The sequence below is a fragment of the Narcine bancroftii genome, chromosome 5 (assembly GCF_036971445.1).
Source record: "Narcine bancroftii isolate sNarBan1 chromosome 5, sNarBan1.hap1, whole genome shotgun sequence".
Lineage (NCBI taxonomy): Eukaryota > Metazoa > Chordata > Chondrichthyes > Torpediniformes > Narcinidae > Narcine > Narcine bancroftii.
The window spans coordinates 131,960,194-131,982,887 of record NC_091473.1 but is presented as its reverse complement, the minus strand read 5'-3'; the positions used below and the strand labels follow the sequence as shown (position 1 = coordinate 131,982,887).

Sequence of the window (22,694 nt, the reverse complement as noted above, 5' to 3'; positions counted from 1 at the left end):
GCAACTTCACCACTGCGAACATTTAGCTTCCCCTTGAATAATAGCAACACTTGCGTTGCCTCATATTTCTTCAAATAAAGCCAGGCTCTTGCCTCAAACAATGCCAAAGAAACCCTCTAGGCAAATGGCTGGAGGCATGCCAAACATTGCATTGCTCAGATTTCCTGCTTAAAGATCCCCTGTAATATTGAAACAAGTCTAATACCATGTACATAATTGCTTCAGGTAAAAAGTCAAGAGCAACCTGAAGCCAGCAGGTGTTCTAAGATTCCAAGATTCAGAACACGATCATTCCCCTCAGTAGTGGCAACACTGGCAGATTCTGCTGAAATTAGTGATTTTATTGATTTCATTATTCAATTAAACTATTGTTTCAAAGACTAGAGTTTGTGTTTTCCTCCCCTCAGTATGACTGGGCAGCACAGATAGCGCAACGCTGTTGCAACACCAGCAATCAGGATTCGAATCCCACACTGTCTGGAAGGAGTTGGCACTTCTCCCCATATCTGCTTGGGTTTTCCCTGGGGACTCCAGTCTGCTCCCATAGTTTGAAATGTTTCAGGGTTTCTAGGTTAATCGGGTGTAATTGGTCGCACAGGCTTGTGGGCCAAAATGGCCTGTGACCATTCTGCATTTTTTTTTTATTTAAAAATTTTATAATTACCTTTTTTTTAAATAATCCTGACACGCCAATCATTTTTATAAAATGCTGACATCAGGCAAAATGTTTTATAGCCCCATCTGGAATTATTTCTGCCACACGAGTATTCTTCTGGGCTGTGATGGCAGAATCTACCCAATTCCATATTTTTCCCATCTGTCCATACATTTGGTGTACATGCTTGGGCAGAGAAGCCAAATATGCAGTTATCACAGCAGAACCATGACTGAACTCCCAACAGAATTTCAATAATCTTATCACCATCTTGCATTGTTTAAAAAGTTTTACCCTGGATTTTAAAAAAAAAGGACTCAATAGTAAAAAATAAAGCTTCAAAGCCTCATTTAAAAATCCATCAGGAAGACACGATGTCCAGTCCTACACAGTAAAAGCATAAATCATACATCCTTCATGTGTCTCCCAATGAACCAGTCAGAGCACACACCGAGAAACAGAAAAGCTTTCTTTCTCACTGATAACACTAAAAAAAAATTTAGAGTACAGGTACAGCACAGTAACAGGCCCTGCTGGAAACATTTTGAATTATACCCTCGTGAGAATGCGATGACAGCACATGAACCACTGTCAAGCCCGCGCCACCAGAATACGCCCAACACTGCAAATCTTTGAAAGGTGGGAGGAAGCCTGAGCACCCAGAGGAATCTCACACAGAGCCAGGGAGAACATACAACCTCCTAAAAGACACTGCTGGATTCAAACCCAAGTGGCTGGTGCTGTCATAGTATTGCACTAACCGCTACTAACCATGTCGCTACAATCTTGGGGTATAACAGGTTAACCAAATGCAAGAAGTGGATGATGTCTAAACACCAATGACAGCAATTTTTAAACCAATGGTCAAAAGCTTGCGAGGAAAAGCCCCAGTCCCACCTTTCCAGAAAAAGAGTACATTCTGAACCACAAAGAATCAATTTTTTCTGCTTAATAAAAATGTGACATAGATACACTTCCTCTATACTCACTGTATCCTAGACAGTTACTTAGCTTGCTGAATTTTAGATTTTAAAAAAAATACACACAATAACTGGAACGCAGCACAAGCCCTTCAGGCCACAAAGTTGTGTTAAACAACATAAACCTACTCAAAAAAACTAAATCTTCCCTACCTCAGAAGTCTCTACTTTCATCCATGTGCCTAAGAGTCTTTTGAATGTCCCTATTGTATCAGCCTCCACCACCACCCATGGCAATGCATTCTAGGCACCCACTTCGGTGTAAAAACTTACCCCAGACATCTCCAAATTTTCCTTCCCTCACTTTGTTCAGATGTCCTCTGGTATTTCTTATTGTTGACCCAGCAGAAAGGTGTTGGAGGTCCACTCCATTTATGCCTCTCAATCTTCTAAACCTTTATGAAGTCACCTCACGTCCTTCATCACGCCAAAGAGAAAACCCCTAGCTCTGCTAACCTTGCCTCATAAGGCACATTCTCCAATCCAGGCAACATCCTGGCAAATCTCCACTGCAGCCTCCCAATAGCTTCCACACCCTTCCTGTAACAAGGCAACCAGAACAGAACATAATAACAAGTGTTGTCTCACCAGAGATTTGTAGACCTGCAACATTACCTCTAACAGATGGTGAGAATGGTTTGCAATTACCATTCTAACCACAAGACCTGAGAGAAACAAAAACTGTCAACTCTGGAACCCTGAGCAAACAATGAACTGCTGGAAGGATCAGTCAACATTTCAGTTCTGGATCCTTTATAAAGAACAAAGAAAAATAGGCCAATATTCCATACATGAAGGGGAAAAAATGGGGAGAGGTGAAGAGGTATTGGATGGAAGGTGGGAGAGATGGAGTGACAGGTAACAGGAGGGACCACTGGAAAAGCATGGGGGGTTGGAGTTAGAGAGAAAAATACAGGATTAGGTAGAGATGGCAACTATGGAACCAGATGCAGGTAAATTTTGGTTTACCCAAAGTTAGAAAGATTAATGTTCATGCCATCAGGTTTGAGAATTCCAGGAGGAATATATGCTGTTCTTTAAGCTTACATTTGGCCTCACCAATGATTATGTATGATTCTAAAGACCAACACATCTCTACTGGAATGGCTGAAGGAAGTTCAAGCTTAAACCCAGAGTGCAGGTATGTAAGGAAGCGGTCATCCAATCTGCGTTTGATCTCACTGATGTAAAGGCCACACCAAGTATACAGAATGAAGCAAATTAGGTTAGATGATGTGCATGTAAAGCTCTGCCTCACCTGGAAAGACTGGCTTCAGGGGGGACATGCAGGGACAAGTTCTACACTTTCTGCTGTTACGGCAGGAAGTGTGAATGAGGGAGCCTCAGGGAGACAGATTCCCTGGGAAAAGTAAATTGGGGTGGTGAGGGGGAAGAAGTGGCTGGGGGGGTGGGGTGAAATCAAGCAGAAGTGACAACAGGAGACACACGGGAGGCTGCAGATGATGGAATCTGAAGTTAAACATGGTTTGCTGGAAGAACTCAGCAGGTCAAGCAACATCAGCAGGAGAAAAAGACTGGTCTACATTTTGAGCAGAATTGTTAAGGATAAAGTGTCAGTTACAGAATCTGTTGGAGTGGAAAAGCAGGACCAAAGGGACTCAAGTAAAACACAAGTCTGCAGACATTATGGACTGAAGTAAAAACACAATGCTGGAGAAACTTAGCAGGTCAGTGAACTTTACATAAAGTTAGATGCATAACCAATGTTTCAGGCTTCAAACCCTCATCAAGGTACGAGCAAAATATAGGCAGGCTTTCAAGTACCTGCCTACATTTTGCTCATACCTTGATGAAAGGTTCAAGTCCCAAAACATTGTATAGCAAAGGTTAAAAAAGACAACCAAAGTATACTGTTTGACCTCCTGAGTTTCTCCAGCATCATTTACTAAAGGAACTCTGTCCTTTGGGATGTGAAGCGAGGGTAGAAGTGTGAGTGTGGGCTTCATCAATGGCAGTGAGGAGGAAATCCATATGTAAAGAATGAGGAGGTTTCAGATGTCCTGGAGTGAAATGCCTCATCCTCAAAACAGATAAGGTAGAGAAATTGGAAGAATGGTATCTTTACAAGAACAATCCTGATAGCTTGGAAACTTGGAAGAGTGGGCCCATGTTTCTGGATGCACTTACATACACTGTGTTCATGTGGTTACCATCATCTTCCAATCAATTATTTTTTGCAGTTAAATGCCTGAAATATGATAACAAAACTAGATTAGCACCATTTTGTCAGTGGTGTTTTATTTATTTTGTGGTGTCCATTTTTGTTTTGCATTTCAAAAAAATGCAATTTGAATTTCGAATTCTTTCTGGAGCAGTGAGCAAACTATTAAAATTAGATACCGTACACAGAACATGTGTAGATATCATTTTAATTAAATACATTCAACTGATGATCACAACTACAGTTGCTGGAAATGCAGGTGTCAGAAATACACAGGTCTTTAAAAAAAATACACAAGTCAAGCAGTATCTGTGCAGAGAGAAACTGAGTTAACGTCTCATCACACCCAAAAAATTGAACTATGAGGGAGAATGAAGGCAACTTGGAGTGGAATGGAGCACTAAAATGACACTCCAGTTTGTGGAATGGAAATGTCCTGCAGAGCAGACACGCCAACTTTAGTTTCTACCACAATCAAATAATCTTTTACAGACAAGTGGTTTTGTACACGACAAGCATCTTTACCCTGTGGTAATTTATGTTTTGCTCCAAGTTCAGCTAGTCAGTCTTTTCTAAAATTAAATGCATTAATACCTTCAAGTTATATAGTTTGCAGAAAAGAAAAACAAAGAAAATTTGCATTTTAAGTCACAGCTGAAACAGTGCTTTAGAAAATTATTATTTTAACATGATTTATTGTAAATGTTTTTACGATCCTGCACACTCTATGAGAGAATAAGTGCAAAACTGTATATGCATTCATCTCATTGCAAATAAAATCATTAAGTAGGTATTAGTTTATACAGTTAAATTATTTCAAACTTCAAAATGTTGACTCCAATTTAAAATATTTCTGAGGCACTATTCAATGGTATTATCTTGACAATGGTCAATTTTAGGATATTAAATTAATATTTACTTGTTTTTTTTCCACTGTAGTGTTATAAACTGTAAACATACAGACCACTGACTATTGAAACATTTAACTTTTGCATTTCTGTGGAAATATTTCAAACTATTATTCAGCTTGGTAGATGGTTTTTAACTGCCTCAGTTGTCTCTTTCTAATTCTTAGCCACTAGCCAACTATTCTTACATGTGCTGCAACAGGTCATTTTTCTAAATTTTGTTTTTTATATATATTTAAGATTTTTGACAAGAGAAAAGAACAAAGACTTTTGTTTTTTTCCATGTTGCTGAACTAGTTATTCTTCAAATTTTTGTAATACTATTATGTTTCTATAACTGTAATCTACTTCATAATATCAATATTCCACTCTATTAAACATTTAAAAAGTTCTACAGTTTGAGGCGAACTGATCTTCATAGAAGCTGGCCATTAGAAAGGCACCGCATCTCAGATATCCCTTTCAAGACATACGAGTCAAGTTTATTGTCCTCTGATTGTACAGGTACAACCTGACAAAATAGCGTTCTCTGGTTCTCGATGCAAAATATGCAGACGTACAACCAGACGCAACTCACAAAGACAAACAATATACATGCAGGACATTATTTCAACTATACAAATAAATGTTGTTTCAGGAGTACGAGTCTCGGATGATTAGTGTTGTTCAGCATTCTAACTGCCCGTGAGAAGAAGCAGTTTCTCACCCTGGTGCTGGCTCTGCTCTGATACTTCTGTACCTCTTCCCCGACGGGCACAAATGAAAGCAGGGTGGTAGGGGTTCTCAATGATTTTGCACGTCTATATCAGACAAAGAACCTGATAGATCATGTCGAATTTTGTTTTTTTTGGGGGGGGGTGGAGGGAGACTCCAGTGATTCTCTCTGCCATTCTTATGGATTGACCTCCGATCCATTCCTCTGCAGCAACGGTGCCTCACTATGATGCAGTCGTCTAGGATGCTTTCGACAGAGCTCCCATAGAAGGCAGTTAGCCTTGCCAGCTTCAGTCTTCTCAGGAAGTACAGTCACCGTTGCGCTTTCCTGACAAGTGAATAGATTTTGAGTATCCTCATAGGTCACTAGTTTAAGTGATTTCTAAGGAACTTGATGCACCCCACTACAGAATTGGTTATGTGTAGTGGAGGGTGATCATTCCTGGACCTCCTGAAGTCCACAATCATGTCCTTCATTTTGTCCACACTGAGACTCAGGTGATTACTCTTCCATCATTTCACAAGATTTTCCACCTCTTCTCTGATACAAGAGTTACAATTAACAATCTAACTGAAATGTCAAAGTGTCATTGAAACTTTTACCCTAAAATGTTTGTACTATCTGCATTCACCTTAAAAGTTTTTTTTTTAAATAACAATTTAAACGTATTCCACCTTTTGAGATGAAATATTAATGTGGTTTTATTTTACCCTGCATACCAGTCATTCAAATAACTAGCAATGACTGTATGGCTACAATACAGTTTGCCCCAGCTGGTCAAGTACCATAACTTTTGTGTCCATCACATTTTATTTTGCTGGTTAGATGGCATGGAGAAATCAGAATGGAAGTATCTCATGCACCAACAAACTGGCTTCAGACCTGTACTTGAATGTAAACATTCAAGCAATAAATGTAACTGTGGCAGAGTAGTTGAGCCCTTCACACGCTGCTGCACTCAACCAAATACAAACTATTTATTGGCATCTCCCTTTCCCTCTCTGAAGTCAAAATACAGATGATTACACGGCATTAGAGAAATGACAACACCACCACCCAAAGGCATAGCAGGTACATTAACTAAAATATGAGTCCTTGTGTTCTTAATTGAGTGAATGAAAATGGAATTGCAGCAACTTGACTAGCTTTTTAATTTAATTTCACACAAACAAAGAATGGGCCAAAAATAGCAGATGGAGTTTAATGCAGGCAAGTGTGAGGTGATGCATTTTGGAAAGGCAAACCAAGGTATAAACAGTAAATAATAGGGCACTGAGGAGTGCAGAGAACCAAAAGATATGGGAATATAGATCATTGTTCCCTGAAGGAGGTATCACACGTGGGCAGGGTTGAATAGAAAACTTTTGGCATCTTAGCCTTTATAAATCAAAGTATTCAGTATAGGAGTTGGGATGTTAAGCTGAAGTTGCCTAAGCCATTGGTGAGGCCAAATTTGGAATATTGTGTGCAGTTCTGGTGGCCTAACTACAGGAAGAATATCAATAAGATTGAAAGAGTGCAGAGAAGATTTACTAGGATGAGGCCAGATCTTCAGGAGTTGAGTTACAGGGCAAGATTAAGACTTTATTCCTTGGAGCAAAAAAGAATGAGGGGAGATTTGATAAAGACTATGAGAGGTAGAGTGGAGGTGAGGAGACTTTTTCCACTTAGATTGAAGGAGATAAATACAAGAGGTCATAGTTTTTAGATGAAAGGGAAAAAAATTTAGGGGGAATATTGGGGGAAAGATCTTCACTCAGAGTGGTGGAGTATGGAGTATGCCATCTCATGTGGTGAATACAGGCTCGATCTTGTTTTAAGAATAGATCGGATAGATATATAGAGGGGAGTGGTCTGGAAAGTTATGGAATGGGAGTATGTCAATGGGATTGGCAGAATATTGATCAGCACAGACTAGAAAGGTCCAATGGCCTATTTTCTGTGCTATCGTGTTCTATGGCTCTAAACTTAAAATACACAGTTTTTCTTTAAACAGATTCTGGCAACAAAAAAAATTAGGATAAATTTTATTTCTTAAACTACATTAGAGATATCTTGTATTTGATAGCTTGATGTAAATGTAGAAAATATAAAGTGAGCAGCATGGCTCAGATGTGAATTTTCAAAGCTTTCGTTGAAAGCAAAATGATACAACATTGCAAATCAGCTATCTTAGACAAGCAACATCACAGAAAGTGTTAAGATCTTAGACTTATTTTGCTGGTTTAATCCCAAAGAATAAAAACACTCAAAAGGCCATTGGAATGCTTTACACTGAAGTTCATTGAGGTCGCTTGCCTGTTCAGCTCTTCAGAGAGAATGAAATAGCAGGTAATAAATGCAGCCATTATGAACAAGGACATTATTCAATGCTATTTAATGTTACTGCACAGTAACCACTGGCCACCGAGACAGAGGTGCACAAAAGAAGAGGTACAAGGACTGCTTAAAGAAATCTCTTAGTGTCTGCCACATTGACCACCGCCAGTGGGCTGATCTCGCCTCCAACCGTGCATCTTGGCGCCTCACAGTTCGGCGGGCAGCAACCTCCTTTGAAGAAGACCGCAGAGCCCACCTCACTGACAAAAGACAAAGGAGGAAAAACCCAACATCCAACCAACCAATTTTCCCTTGCAACCGCGCCTGCCTGTCCCGCATCGGGCTTGTCAGTCACCAACGAGCCTGCAGCAGACATGGACGTAGCCCTCCATAAATCTTCGTCCGCGAAGCCAAGCCAAAAAAAGAAAGAACAGTAACCATTAGCTTGATGATGAGAGAGCAAATCCAGCACTCCCACTTCCAGCCTACCAAATATATTAAGATGCCTTAAATTTCAGTAATGATTTTTGTTTTTGAATAATGATTTGAAATCATGAACGGCACACACAGTTTAAGATCAAAACACAAGTACCATAACAAGAAAATAATTTTACTGTATTCTTTGTTGTAAAACAATTTACCACCACCTTAAACTACATCCAAAGCAGATTTTCTTAAAGTTTAAGAGGCCAGACAACCACATTTAACAAAGGATCAGTCTCCCTTACTGAAGTGGGACAGGATTCTCTTCCAGCTGGATACAGCATCTACACTGACAAGAGAAATAATGGCACCACATCAGTAACATTTGAACACAATTGAGCACCTTGGAAAGTATTGGAGCCTCTTAAAATCTAATCCTTCAAACCTGTACTCCTCTGTCCCACTGGGGAATCTCGCATTCCTCAAATTACAAATACAAAAAGGTGGAATGCAAAGCATGCAAAAACATCCAAAATGAAATAACACGAGCACAGTCAGGTGCATATCAATAAGAATTTTATACCAATCTCAAGTCAGCAAATTTCAGCTCTCTCTTCAGTACAGGAGTGGAAGAGCAGTACATATGTTGTGACAAAGCAGTAAATTCCTTACTTCTTTAGAAAGCCACTCAAAATACCTATGCTGGGTAATATTACACCTGGCTAGTCGAGACACTTTATGGTTTTATGCCAGTGGCCCATTCTCAGCACTCAAACTCAATTTTTCTCCCAGCCTTGACAGGTCATCTTATTGGATTGCCACATCTTTGCAGAGCAATCTTTTATTGCTGCAGCTCCACTCAGCGGGAACCACAAAATGCACAATATACCCCTCAGAAGTCAGCAGAATTGAAGAGCATAATATTGCATTCTATGTTAAAGTGATATGATTCTTCTGTGCTTTCAGCTAAAATTGGTCTCAAATTCTTATGAATGTGAAGCCTGATATTAACATTGTTAATTTTATGAACATTGAGATCAATGCTAGCACAGAATATTAACCTCAGCCAGATTTTTGACGTTCTCATGCTTTTCTTAATTATTCAGTCAGGCCTTGATCTCAAAAATAAGGCTCTTCATACAACCTCTATATGTAACCCATCTCAATTACTCTGTTCCTTTATTGGTGCACAACCCTAAAGGATCAAGATACCTACATAGTTTACTTCAATGGAGTGGGATTAAAAGGACATTTAAAAAAAATTTTTAGGAAAGATCCATTGTACTTTGTTAGGTACAATACTGTAAATAGATATACACAAGAGCATCTACAAAAGGAAAATTAGCTTGGGAGGAGTGCTAGATAGTACACATACATCTTGGAGAAAAGGTCAAAACCTCCAGTTCTTGTCACTAATAGTATGTTGCAATGTCTTGGAACTGAATCAGAGCGGATTCCTCAGATTGTGGCTCTCTTGCACAACGTTTGCTATTTTAATTTCAGAGTTACGCCAGGACACCAAAATATAATATGCAAATACTAATTTTTAAAAAGTTCCAAATATTACAATCCACCAGGTCAATCAACCATCTAGTTTTGCCCAAGAGTCTCAGACCAGACACGTTCAATGCGAGTTTATTGTCATATATACACATATATACACCACCTACGGCTCCTAGAACGCTTCCACCAGCGTTGTCTCCGCTCCATCCTCAACATCCATTGGAGCGCTTACAACCCTAACGTCGAAGTACTCGAGATGGCAGAGGTCGACAGCATCGAGTCCACGCTGCTGAAGATCCAGCTGCGCTGGATGGGTCACGTCTCCAGAATGGAGGACCATCGCCTTCCCAAGATCGTGTTATATGGCGAGCTCTCCACTGGCCACTGTGACAGAAGTGCACCAAAGAAAAGGTACAAGGACTGCCTAAAGAAATCTCTTGGTGCCTGCCACATTGACCACCGCCAGTGGGCTGATAACGCCTCAAACCGTGCATCTTGGCGCCTCACAGTTTGGCGGGCAGCAACCTCCTTTGAAGAAGACCGCAGAGCCCACCTCACGAACAAAAGGCAAAGGAGGAAAAACCCAACACCCAACCCCAACCAACCAATTTTCCCTTGCAACCGCTGCAATCGTGTCTGCCTGTCCCGCATCGGACTTGTCAGCCACAAACGAGCCTGCAGCTGACGTGGACTTTTTACCCCCTCCATAAATCTTCGTCCGCGAAGCCAAGCCAAAGATACAGGTATACTGAAATTCTTTCCACAGGTTCTACCTGACCTGCATTTTCTGGCTAGGAGCAGATCAATTTGATAGGACACCAATTCAATCAATTTGCAAAACTGGTCATTTTTGATTTTGTTTTGCAAGTTACTTAGGATGTGCAGGCTGGTTGAATTACTTATAAGAAATATGGGTTTGCCGAAAGCCTCTGCATTTTGCACACATACAAAACACAGCTCTTATTAAATGTGTGGAGCAGCAGGGCTGCCCCGCCTCACATTAATTGTGGATCTCCTGCTGGGAGATATTATCTGTCTGGGAGATAGCCCAGAAATTGCTCAGATTCAAAATTATTAAATGCCTAGAACTTTCTTTTAAAGAAGTGGAGAACTGGCATTTCCATTCTCAACTGCTGTCATTATCTTGCCATTTCGTCTTCTATTGATCAAATAAGCAAACGAACAAAAATCATTCGAGCAATCAGGTCTTGCAACGTCAATTGTGCGATGCCCAAGTTACTCGTGGCCACAATAAGAGAGACCAGCATCTCTCACCCTCCCCCGGGGTCGATCTATCCCAGACATCATTTGAAGGTCCTCTCTCAAATGCCATACAAGGGTGACAGACACAATGCATTTTATCTACCTGCATTATCTTCTGAATTTTTTTTTTTTAAAAGCCCCACGAACGGCATAACCCAAACTTAGAAGAAACATTGACATTTGCTTTCAAGCTGATAAGCCCCTTGCAGAATCAGGGCAAGGGCAAATTCCACCAGCACCAAATCAGAGCACCTCAGTCAAATGGTCCCCCTCCTCTCCCCCTCCCCTCTCCCCCTCCCCTCTCCCCTTCCCCTCTCCCCTTCCCCCTCCCCTCTCCCCTTCCCCCTCCCCTCTCCCCTTCCCCCTCCCCTCTCCCCTTCCCCCTCCCCTTCCCCCTCCCCCTCCCCTTCCCCCTCCCCCTCCCCTTCCCCCTCCCCTTCCCCCTCCCCTTCCCCCTCCCCTCTCCCCTTCCCCCTCCCCCCTCCCCTTCCCCCTCCTCCCCTTCCCCTTCCCCCTCCTCCCCTTCCCCTTCCTCCTCCTCCCCTTCCCCTTCCCCCTCCCCCCTCCCCCTCCTCCTCCCCTTCCCCTTCCCCTTCCCCCTCCCCCTCCACTCCTTCCTGTGGGGATTCTGCCAGATTCGGGGGGTTGGGAAAACCTGACGTCGGGCTCCCTTCCCCGTGGAATTCGCGGCCACATCAAAGGCGCCCTCAGACAATAGAGGCGGGGAGGGGACGACCCTGTGCGCGAAAAAAAGGCGCCTCCGCCCACCCACTTGCGGCGTTTTACTTTAAATTACACCGCACGGAATCCGACACAAAAGAGCCGATGGCACCGGCGCCTTCCCCAATGCGTAGTCCTTTAGGAGAAAGCCCCCCCCCCTGCCCCCCCGCGGGAGTTCCTCCTGCACAGATTTGCCGGTGCAACTTATCCGAGTGCTCGCACGTTACCTTGTTCCGGACTTCGGCGGTCAGCCCGTACGCGGGACCCCTGTTGAAGTGAGCCATTGTGAGCCGGGGGGAGCTCTGAATGAGGGCTGAGAGAGAGAGAGAGAGAGAGAGAGAGAGAGAGAGCGCGAGCAGGACGGGGTGCTGGTGGGGGGTGGGTGGGTGGGTGGGGGGAGGGGAGGGGGCTGCTCCTGGGAGAGAGAGAGGGGGAGAGGCGGACGCGACGCGCTGAGGCCCGGGCTCCACAAGACGCTGGTGCTGCTGCTGCTGTTGCTCCCGCTCCCCGCACCGCCGCCTCTCTCGCGCCGAGCTGGCCAGACCGAGCAGCCCACCCCTTCGGCCGCGAGCCCGGCTCCGCGAGCGGCCATTGGCGGAGCGCTCGGGCCAATGGGCTTCGCAGCCTTTGTTTCACCCGGGGAGCCCCGCCCCCTCTCCCGGCTCGGCACTGACCCCGCTCCCGGGCTCTGCAGCCTCTCCCACCGGACGGGTGGCCATGGAATTGGGGGGGGCATGGAATTGCGGGTGGGGGGGCTGGCTTGTCAAGTGGAGGAGGTGGGGGTCGCGGAGCGAAACGTGCAAGGACTTGGTCTCAAGCCAGAAGCGTCTGCTGTGTATCTTTATCAGCGCTGAGTTTCTCCCTCCCTCTCCTGTCCCGTCCCCGAGTTTGAGTTTGAAGGAACCCCGCGATGGGAACCACAGGTCCCCTTTGGACTGGAGAATTGGACCTACTGTGGGCAGGGAATTTTATTTCCGATACATTCTCTGCTTTTGCAACGAGACGTTTCATATCTCCCGCGGTCACCGTTTCTAATGAAACCAAATCATTCCCGTTGGAAAGTACACGTGCCCTGCGAATGGGACGCTGAAACCCGGGAGGGCAGGAAAAAGAAGGGCAAAGTTGGAGAAACTCGGCAGGTCACACCGAGTGAGTGGAGTTAAGGAGTAGTTCCTAGCGTACGACCGCACTCCATCCCCATGAACCCCGCCCCCCCCCCCCCCCCACACACCTCTGCCTCCAGATTCCAGCACCCACCTCTGCCTCCAGATTCCAGCACCCACCTCTGCCTCCAGATTCCAGCACCCACCTCTGCCTCCAGATTCCAGCACCCACCTCTGCCTCCAGGTTCCAGCACCCACCTCTGCCTCCACATTCCAGCACACACCTCTGCCTCCAGATTCCAGCACCCACCTCTGCCTCCAGATTCCAGCACCCACCTCTGCCTCCAGGTTCCAGCACCCACCTCTGCCTCCAGATTCCAGCACACACCTCTGCCTCCAGATTCCAACACACAACTCTGTCTCCAGATTCCAGCACACACCTCTGCCTCCAGATACCAACACACACCTCTGCCTCCAGATTCCAGCACCCACCTCTGCCTCCAGATTCCAGCACCCATCTCTGCCTCCAGATTCCAGCACCCACCTCTGCCTCCAGATTCCAGCACCCACCTCTGCCTCCAGATTACTGCACCCACCTCTGCCTCTAGATTCCAGCACACACCTCTGCCTCCAGATTCCAGCACACACCTCTGCCTCCAGATTCCAGCACCCACCTCTGCCTCCAGATTCCAGCACCCACCTCTGCCTCCAGATTCCAGCACCCACATCTGCCTCCAGGTTCCAGCACCCACCTCTGCCTCCAGATTCCAGCACACACCTCTGCCTCCAGATTCCAGCACACAACTCTGCCTCCAGATTCCAGCACACACCTCTGCCTCCAGATACCAACACACACCTCTGCCTCCAGATTCCAGCACCCACCTCTGCCTCCAGATTCCAGCACCCACCTCTGCCTCCAGATTCCAGCACCCACCTCTGCCTCCAGATTCCAGCACCCACCTCTGCCTCCAGATTCCAGCACACACCTCTGCCTCCAGATACCAGCACACACCTCTGCCTCCAGATTCCAGCACCCACCTCTGCCTCCAGATTCCAGCACCCACCTCTGCCTCCAGATTCCAGCACCCACCTCTGCCTCCAGATTCCAGCACCCACCTCTGCCTCCAGATTCCAGCACCCACCTCTGCCTCCAGATTCCAGCACACACCAATGCCTCCAGATTCCAGCACACACCAATGCCTCCAGGTTCCAGCACACACCTCTACCTCCAGATTCCAACACACACCAATGCCTCCAGATTCCAGCACACACCTCTGCCTCCAGATTCCAGCACACACCAATGCCTCCAGATTCCAGCACACACCTCTGCCTCCAGATTCCAGCACCCACCTCTGCCTCCAGGTTCCAGCACACACCTCTGCCTCCAGATTCCAGCACACACCTCTGCCTCCAGATTCCAACACACAACTCTGCCTCCAGATTCCAGCACACACCTCTACCTCCAGATACCAACACACACCTCTGCCTCCAGATTCCAGCACACCCTCTGCTTCCAGATTCCAGCACACACCTCTGCCTCCAGATTCCAGCACCCACCTCTGCCTCCAGATTCCAGCATCCACCTCTGCCTCCAGGTTCCAGCACACACCTCTGCCTCCAGGTTCCAGCACACACCAATGCCTCCAGATTCCAGCACACACCTCTGCCTCCAGATTCCAGCACACTCCAATGCCTCCAGATTCCAACACAACCTCTGCCTCCAGATTCCAGCACACACCTCTGCCTCCAGATTCCAGCACACAACTCTGCCTCCAGATTCCAGCACACACCTCTGCCTCCAGATACCAACACACACCTCTGCCTCCAGATTCCAGCACACCCTCTGCCTCCAGATTCCAGCACCCACCTCTGCCTCCAGATTCCAGCATCCACCTCTGCCTCCAGATTCCAGCACACACCTCTGCCTCCAGGTTTCAGCACACACCTCTGCCTCCAGGTTCCAACACACACCTCTGCCTCCAGATTCCAGCACACACCTCTGCCTCCAGATTCCAGCACCCACCTCTGCCTCCAGATTCCAGCACCCACCTCTGCCTCCAGATTCCAGCACACACCTCTGCCTCCAGATTCCAGCACCCACCTCTGCCTCCAGATTCCAGCACACGCCAATGCCTCCAGATTCCAGCACACACCTCTGCCTCCAGATTCCAGCACACACATCTGCCTCCAGATTCCAACACACACCTCTGCCTCCAGGTTCCAGCACACACCTCTGCCTCCAGATTCCAACACACACCTCTGCCTCCAGGTTCCAGCACCCACCTCTGCCTCCAGGTTCCAGCATCCACCTCTGCCTCCAGATTCCAGCACACACCTCTGCCTCCAGATTCCAACACACAACTCTGCCTCCAGATTCCAGCACACACCTCTGCCTCCAGATACCAACACACACCTCTGCCTCCAGATTCCAGCACACCCTCTGCCTCCAGATTCCAGCACCCACCTCTGCCTCCAGATTCCAGCATCCACCTCTGCCTCCAGATTCCAGCACACACCTCTGCCTCCAGGTTCCAGCACACACCTCTGCCTCCAGGTTTCAACACACACCTCTGCCTCCAGATTCCAGCACACACCTCTGCCTCCAGATTCCAGCACCCACCTCTGCCTCCAGATTCCAGCACCCACCTCTGCCTCCAGATTCCAGCACACACCTCTGCCTCCAGGTTCCAGCACACACCTCTGCCTCCAGATTCCAGCACCCACATCTGCCTCCAGATTCCAGCACACACCTCTGCCTCCAGATTCCAGCACACACATCTGCCTCCAGATTCCAACACACACCTCTGCCTCCAGGTTCCAGCACACACCTCTGCCTCCAGATTCCAACACACACCTCTGCCTCCAGGTTCCAGCACCCACCTCTGCATCCAGGTTCCAGCATCCACCTTTGCCTCCACATTCCAGCACACACCTCTGCCTCCAGATTCCAACACACAACTCTGCCTCCAGATTCCAGCACACACCTCTGCCTCCAGATACCAACACACACCTCTGCCTCCAGATTCCAGCACACACCTCTGCCTCCAGATTCCAGCACCCACCTCTGCCTCCAGATTCCAGCACCCACCTCTGCCTCCAGATTCCAGCATCCACCTCTGCCTCCAGATTCCAGCACACACCTCTGCCTCCAGGTTCCAGCACACACCTCTGCCTCCAGGTTCCAGCACACACCGATGTCTCCAGATTCCAGCACACACCGATGCCTCCAGATTCCAGCACACTCCAATGCCTCCAGATTCCAACACAACCTCTGCCTCCAGATTCCAGCATACACCAATGCCTCCAGATTCCAGCACCCACCTCTGCCTCCAGATTCCAGCACCCACCTCTGCCTCCAGGTTCCAGCACCCACCTCTGCCTCCAGATTCCAGCACACACCTCTGCCTCCAGATTCCAACACACAACTCTGCCTCCAGATTCCAGCACACAACTCTGCCTCCAGATACCAACACACACCTCTGCCTCCAGATTCCAGCACCCACCTCTGCCTCCAGATTCCAGCACCCACCTCTGCCTCCAGATTCCAGCACCCACCTCTGCCTCCAGATTCCAGCACACAGCTCTGCCTCCAGATTACTGCACCCACCTCTGCCTCCAGATTCCAGCACACACCTCTGCCTCCAGATTCCAACACACAACTCTGCCACCAGATTCCAGTACACACCTCTGCCTCCAGATACCAGCACACACCTCTGCCTCCAGATTCCAGCACCCACCTCTGCCTCCAGATTCCAGCACCCACCTCTGCCTCCAGATTCCAACACACAACTCTGCCTCCAGATTCCAGCACACACCAATGCCTCCAGATTCCAGCACACACCAATGCCTCCAGGTTCCAGCACACACCTCTACCTCCAGATTCCAACACACACCAATGCCTCCAGATTCCAGCACACACCTCTGCCTCCAGATTCCAGCACACACCTCTGCCTCCAGATTCCAGCACACACCTCTGCCTCCAGATTACAGCACCCACCTCTGCCTCCAGGTTCCAGCACCCACCTCTGCCTCCAGATTCCAGCACACACCTCTGCCTCCAGATTCCAACACACAACTCTGCCTCCAGATTCCAGCACACACCTCTGCCTCCAGATACCAGCACCCACCTCTGCCTCCAGATTCCAGCACCCACCTCTGCCTCCAGATTCCAGCACCCACCTCTGCCTCCAGATTCCAGCACCCACCTCTGCCTCCAGATTCCAGCACACACCAATGCCTCCAGATTCCAGCACACACCAATGCCTCCAGGTTCCAGCACACACCTCTACCTCCAGATTCCAACACACACCAATGCCTCCAGATTCCAGCACACACCAATGCCTCCAGATTACAGCACCCACCTCTGCCTCCAGGTTCCAGCACACACCTCTACCTCCAGATTCCAACACACACCTCTGCCTCCAGATTCCAGCACACACCAATGCCTCCAGATTCCAGCACACACCTCTGCCTCCAGATTACAGCACCCACCTCTGCCTCCAGGTTCCAGCACACACCTCTGCCTCCAGATTCCAGCACACACCTCTGCCTCCAGATTACAGCACCCACCTCTGCCTCCAGGTTCCAGCACACACCTCTGCCTCCAGATTCCAGCATCCACCTCTGCCTCCAGATTCCAGCACACACCTCTGCCTCCAGGTTCCAGCACACACCTCTGCCTCCAGGTTCCAGCACACACCAATGCCTCCAGATTCCAGCACACACCGATGCCTCCAGATTCCAGCACACACCGATGCCTCCAGATTCCAGCACACTCCAATGCCTCCAGATTCCAACACAACCTCTGCCTCCAGATTCCAGCATACACCAATGCCTCCAGATTCCAGCACACACCAATGCCTCCAGATTCCAGCACCCACCTCTGCCTCCAGGTTCCAGCACACACCTCTGCCTCCAGATTCCAACACACACCTCTGCCTCCAGGTTCCAGCACCCACCTCTGCCTCCAGGTTCCAGCACCCACTTCTGCCTCCAGATTCCAGCACACACCTCTGCCTCCAGATTCCAACACACAACTCTGCCTCCAGATTCCAACACACACCTCTGCCTCCAGATACCAACACACACCTCTGCCTCCAGATTCCAGCACACACCTCTGCCTCCAGATTCCAGCACCCACCTCTGCCTCCAGATTCCAGCACACACCAATGCCTCCAGATTCCAGCACACACCTCTGCCTCCAGATTCCAGCACACACCAATGCCTCCAGATTCCAGCACCCACCTCTGCCCCACGGCAATCTGGAACGGCCAATTAACCCACCACCCTGCGGAGCTTTGGACTCCAGGAGGAAAGGGAAGCACCTGTGGACAGCTGAAGTCCAAGGACGACTTGGGCGCTGAACAAAGTCGACCAGAGAAGAACTGAAATGTAAAAAAAAATGCTCCAAATCTGAAATGAAACTTGAAAGTGCTGGAATCATTGGAAAATCATTGGAAAACTCAAGAAATGTCCAAATACTCCAGGGGAACACTTTTGGCCCTATCTATTCTGGTCACCACAAGCTCAGACATTTCCCAGCTGATTTGCCAAAGGTGATTTCAATTTCAAATGCACCCTGAATTGACGCTCTTTATCTTGAGCCATACATTCAATGTTGTTATCTTATTTACCTCATGGTATTTCAGGTCTTAAGACAGAGATTTATCACATTTGTAATTCTGGACTCTCGTGGCTCATAATCCTTCAGCAGAATGCAAATTTTTTTTGTCCTCTCCATGTTATTTGAACAAAGGACCATTACAATGAGAAGATCTTGCCCCATTGTTCATAAAGATCATGGGTAATCTTTTGGCTTTGTGCCATCTTCCAACACCATTCCCATATTCAATGCCCAGAAACTTATTGATCTCTGTTTTGAATTAATGTAACTACTGAGCTTCCACAACCTTCCAGTGCAGAGAATTCCAAAGATTCACCCCCTTCTGTCTGAAGCAACTTCTCATAATCTTAATCCTAAATTAACTACTCCTCATTCTCACGAAACATCACCCCTACATCTGGACTATCGATCCCTTGTAGGTTTCAATGAGATCTCCATCTTTCTTCCAAACTCCAAAGGAGGCTTGCCCTGTCTCAATCTCTTCTCATTGATAAAAACCCAACATCCCCAGAGGCATGGTAGTAAATTTTCACTGCACTCCTCTCTGGCAAGTACGTCAATTCCAATAAGACCAAAACTGCAGAGAATGCCATGTGAGGCCCCACCAAGACCTTCTACAATTGCAATTAGACTTCCTCACTCAAGAAATCATTCCCTTTCATAACAAACCGTTTGCCCTTCTCATCATTTGCTGCAATTGTAGGTTCACCTTCAGTGATTCCAGATTTCAACCCCATCTGGGTAAAAAAAATTACTCCAATCCTCTCTTTAACCTAAACTTATACCCTCGAGTTATCTGTTTTGAGGAATGTTTTCCTACTATCGTTACAATGCTGAATACTGCAGTTTACCACTATATTTTGCATTCGTGCTCAGCACAAACATTGTAGGGTGAAGGGCCTGTTCTATCTACCTTACCTATGCCCCTCCATCAGCACCCCCACCCCACCCAGTTTCCTCTGCTCCAAGGAAAGTAAACCCAGCCTATCCAGTCTCTCCTCACTGGTGAAGTGCTTCATCCAATGCAACATCCTGAAGAATCCCTCTTGCACCCACCCCACTGCAATCATGTCCTTCCTGTGATCATATGGTGACCAGAACTGCCCATGGTGTTTCAGCTGCAGCCAAACTAATGATAAGTTCTCTTCTGTTATATTCCAAGCTCCAAACAGCTCGAAAAGACAAGTATCCTGTATGCCTTCTAAACTATCTTTTCCACAGCTGATCCCATTGGCGTCTACAGAGGTTCCTCAGTATTTCTAAGCATCCCACCATTCAATGTGTATATTGTAGCCTCATTAATCCTCAAAAACCCCAAAAAACCCAACACCCAACCCCAACCAACCAATTTTCCCCTGCAACCGCTGCAACCGTGTCTGCCTGTCCCGCATCGGACTTGTCAGCCACAAACGAGCCTGCAGCTGACGTGGACATTACCCTCCATGAATCTTCGTCCGCGAAGCCAAGCCAAAAAATCCTCATATGATGCAGCTCTTCAATTTCTTTGGATTAAATTCCATCAATCCTTCTTACTTGTTTGCCAACATTGTTGCAACAGAAAAGACTGCCTCCTATCAACACTACACAAATGTGTGTCATCCCTGAAGTTATGATTCACACCCCCTACGTTCACATCCAGTTGAAAGATACAAACAGCAAGGATACCAGTGACACTGCCTGCAGTTCACAGCTGGTCATAAGCTTCCACTTGCAAAAACAAAACCCTCCACCATCATCTTTTGCCTCGAATCGTCTAGACAATTTCAGATCCAATTTGCCAAATTGCCCTGGATCTTATGAGTTTTCACCTTATAACCTGTCTCTCATGTTGAAGCCCTATAAAATTCATGTAGATAGAATATATCATACTATCTCCCATTATCCTTGGTTATCTCTGCCTCTCCCAGAGCAGATTAATTCTGTACCTCACAGTATTCTCCAACAATTTACTTGCCTATTCCTGCTGTTTTATTTTGAAGTGAATGTATTAAAGTGGATGGGCTTTCATTTGAGAATCCATCTCTCCCAATCCAAGTTCCTCCAGTTCCAATGGCATGCCCTGCACCACGTTCACATTTCAGGCCAACAAATCTTCAACAGAATGATGAAGAAAGGTCGAGAGGAGTAAAACACGAAAGTCTGTAGACACCGTGATTGAAGTAAAAGCACAATGCTGGAGAAACTCACCAGGTCAAACGGTGTCCTTTATATAGTAAAGAATAAAGATACATAACTAATGTTTTGGACTTGAGTCCTTCATCAAGGTTTGAACAAAATGTAGGCAGGCACCTGAACAAAATGGTAGGGGAAGGGAGAGGAGCACAGGCCCACAGGCAGGAGGTAATAGTTGGATAAGGAAGGGAGGGCACACCAGTAAATGGGGGAGGGGGGGTGGCTCTGTGAATGGAGAGGGAAGGGGTTGGAGAACTGAAGGAAAGAAGACAGTGGACGGTAGGCTAGCAGAAATCAGAGAAGTTGATGTTAATGCCATCCAGTTGGAAAGTGCCCAGATGGAATATTAAATGTTGCTCCTCTAATTTACGGGTAGGCTTGGTTTGACAGTACATGAGGCCATGGACAGACATATCAGTGTTGGGAGTGAAGCACAGAATTTAAATGATTGGCCACTGGGAGATCCCTGTCATTGGACAGAGCAAAGATGCTCAGCAAAATGATCTCCCAGTCTGAGTCCAGTCTCTCCAATATAGAAACACTGGATGCAGTAGATGTCCCCTGCAGATTCACAAGTATTGTTTCACTGTTTGGGGCCCTGAATGATGGTGAGAAAGGAAGTATGGCACAAGGGGGTGATTAATGGGAAGGGTGAGTGGACAAGGGAGTTACAGAGGGAGTGATCCCTATGGAAGGCAGAGAGGGGAGGAGAGAAGAAGATGTGTTTGGTGGTGGGATTATGTTGTAGGTGACAGAAGTTACATAAAATAATGCTTAATGTGTTGGATGCAAAGGCTGGTGGGGTGGGAGTTTAGGACAAGGGGAATCCTGTGTTGTTACATCTGGGAGCAGAGGGTTCCAAGGAAGATGAGTGGGAAGTGGAGGAAATGTGGGTATGGGCTGAGTTGATGGTGGTGGAGGGGAAGCCATGTTTTTGGAAGAATGATGACATCTCAGATCATCTGGACCAGAAGTCCTCATTTTGGGAGCAGATAAAATAAAAGAGCTGATGAAAAGTCTTTGGCCTAAAATATTAAAAATGTTTTTTTTTTCCTTCAACATGTCTGACTTACTGAGTACTTCTAGTAAGTGAAATTTTCAATGAGTGTCCAACTCAACAACATTGCAGTTAGAAGGTACTTGTTTCCTTACCCAAAGTAAACAAGACTTGTTTCCTTATGCAAGGTAAAGAATTTTAAGTCTGGAGGAGACAGGAGACAATAACCTTTACTAGAAGGATAACATTCAAGATGGCAGCTCTTCTGAAGCAGTGTTGGTGCTGGTGCGGACCCAGGAAGAGCAGGGGCTATATTTTCAGTACACCTCCACAGGATCTTACTTCTGGCTGTCTCACCCAATGGTAGGGTTAAATTGTCCGTAGAATGGAGCAGGTGGAGGTTTTACCACCCATCTCCTCAGAGATCTGGATCCATGATGGTGGTACACATACTCAGCAGCCCAGACCTTGGGGGTTGCGGGATCCATGAAAGCAGTGGATCAGTGAAGGGCACCAGAGCAGGAGACACCCCACCCACTGCCAAGCAGGAGAGGACCCTGTAGAGAAGGGAACTACAGCAGCAAACCAGGCTCCAGCTCTGGGATTATTGGACAAAGGCCTCACACCAGGCCTCAGGCTGCTGGCATCCAGCTTCTGAGAACCAGGAATCAGGATTTGTGAGGGTACTGATAGAGCAGGGGTTCCAAAGGGCCTTGGGCACTGATGACCCCCAATGTTTCGGGGGCTCTGAACCAGGAGTTGGTGACTTGGATGTGTCGAACTTGAGTACACAGCAGGACCATGCAACTGTGGTGGATACAGAGGCATGGGAGGCACCAGTGTTTGGAGGTAGCATCAGGATCCATGGGCACTCCGCGTCTCTGAAAGGTCTTGATGCTTTTTAACTTGATAGTGACATTCTATTGGTGGCATCTCTTTGTGTGTCCTTACAGGACAAGCAAAGGACAAACTTTTGTGTGTATTTTTGTGTACAGAACAATAAACAAAATCTTGAGTGTATTTAACACCGGCAATAGAGAGCGAATGTTCACTGGGAATTAAGAAAACCAAAAGTAAAGCATAATTTCTGTGAAGTATTTATAACAAATGACAAAGGTAATACCTTGAATC

The 22,694-nt window shown here is 46.9% G+C and overlaps 1 protein-coding gene across 3 annotated transcripts in view; it reads right to left on the bottom strand.

The window, feature by feature from the left end:
• Nucleotides 1-12,042, bottom strand: part of LOC138763973 (calponin-3-like) — a 93,095-nt gene extending 81,053 nt beyond the window's left edge. The window contains exon 1 of one of the 3 annotated variants that reach the window (XM_069939081.1): nucleotides 11,896-12,042. In XM_069939081.1, the coding sequence (XP_069795182.1) occupies nucleotides 11,896-11,952 (57 nt within the window). In that variant the 5' untranslated portion in view covers nucleotides 11,953-12,042. Of the gene's footprint in view, nucleotides 1-1,908; nucleotides 1,933-2,223; nucleotides 2,263-11,895 lie in introns of those variants that run through there. The other 2 variants (XM_069939080.1, XM_069939082.1) reach the window with 2 other exon arrangements.
• Nucleotides 12,043-22,694: the final 10,652 nt, after the last annotated feature.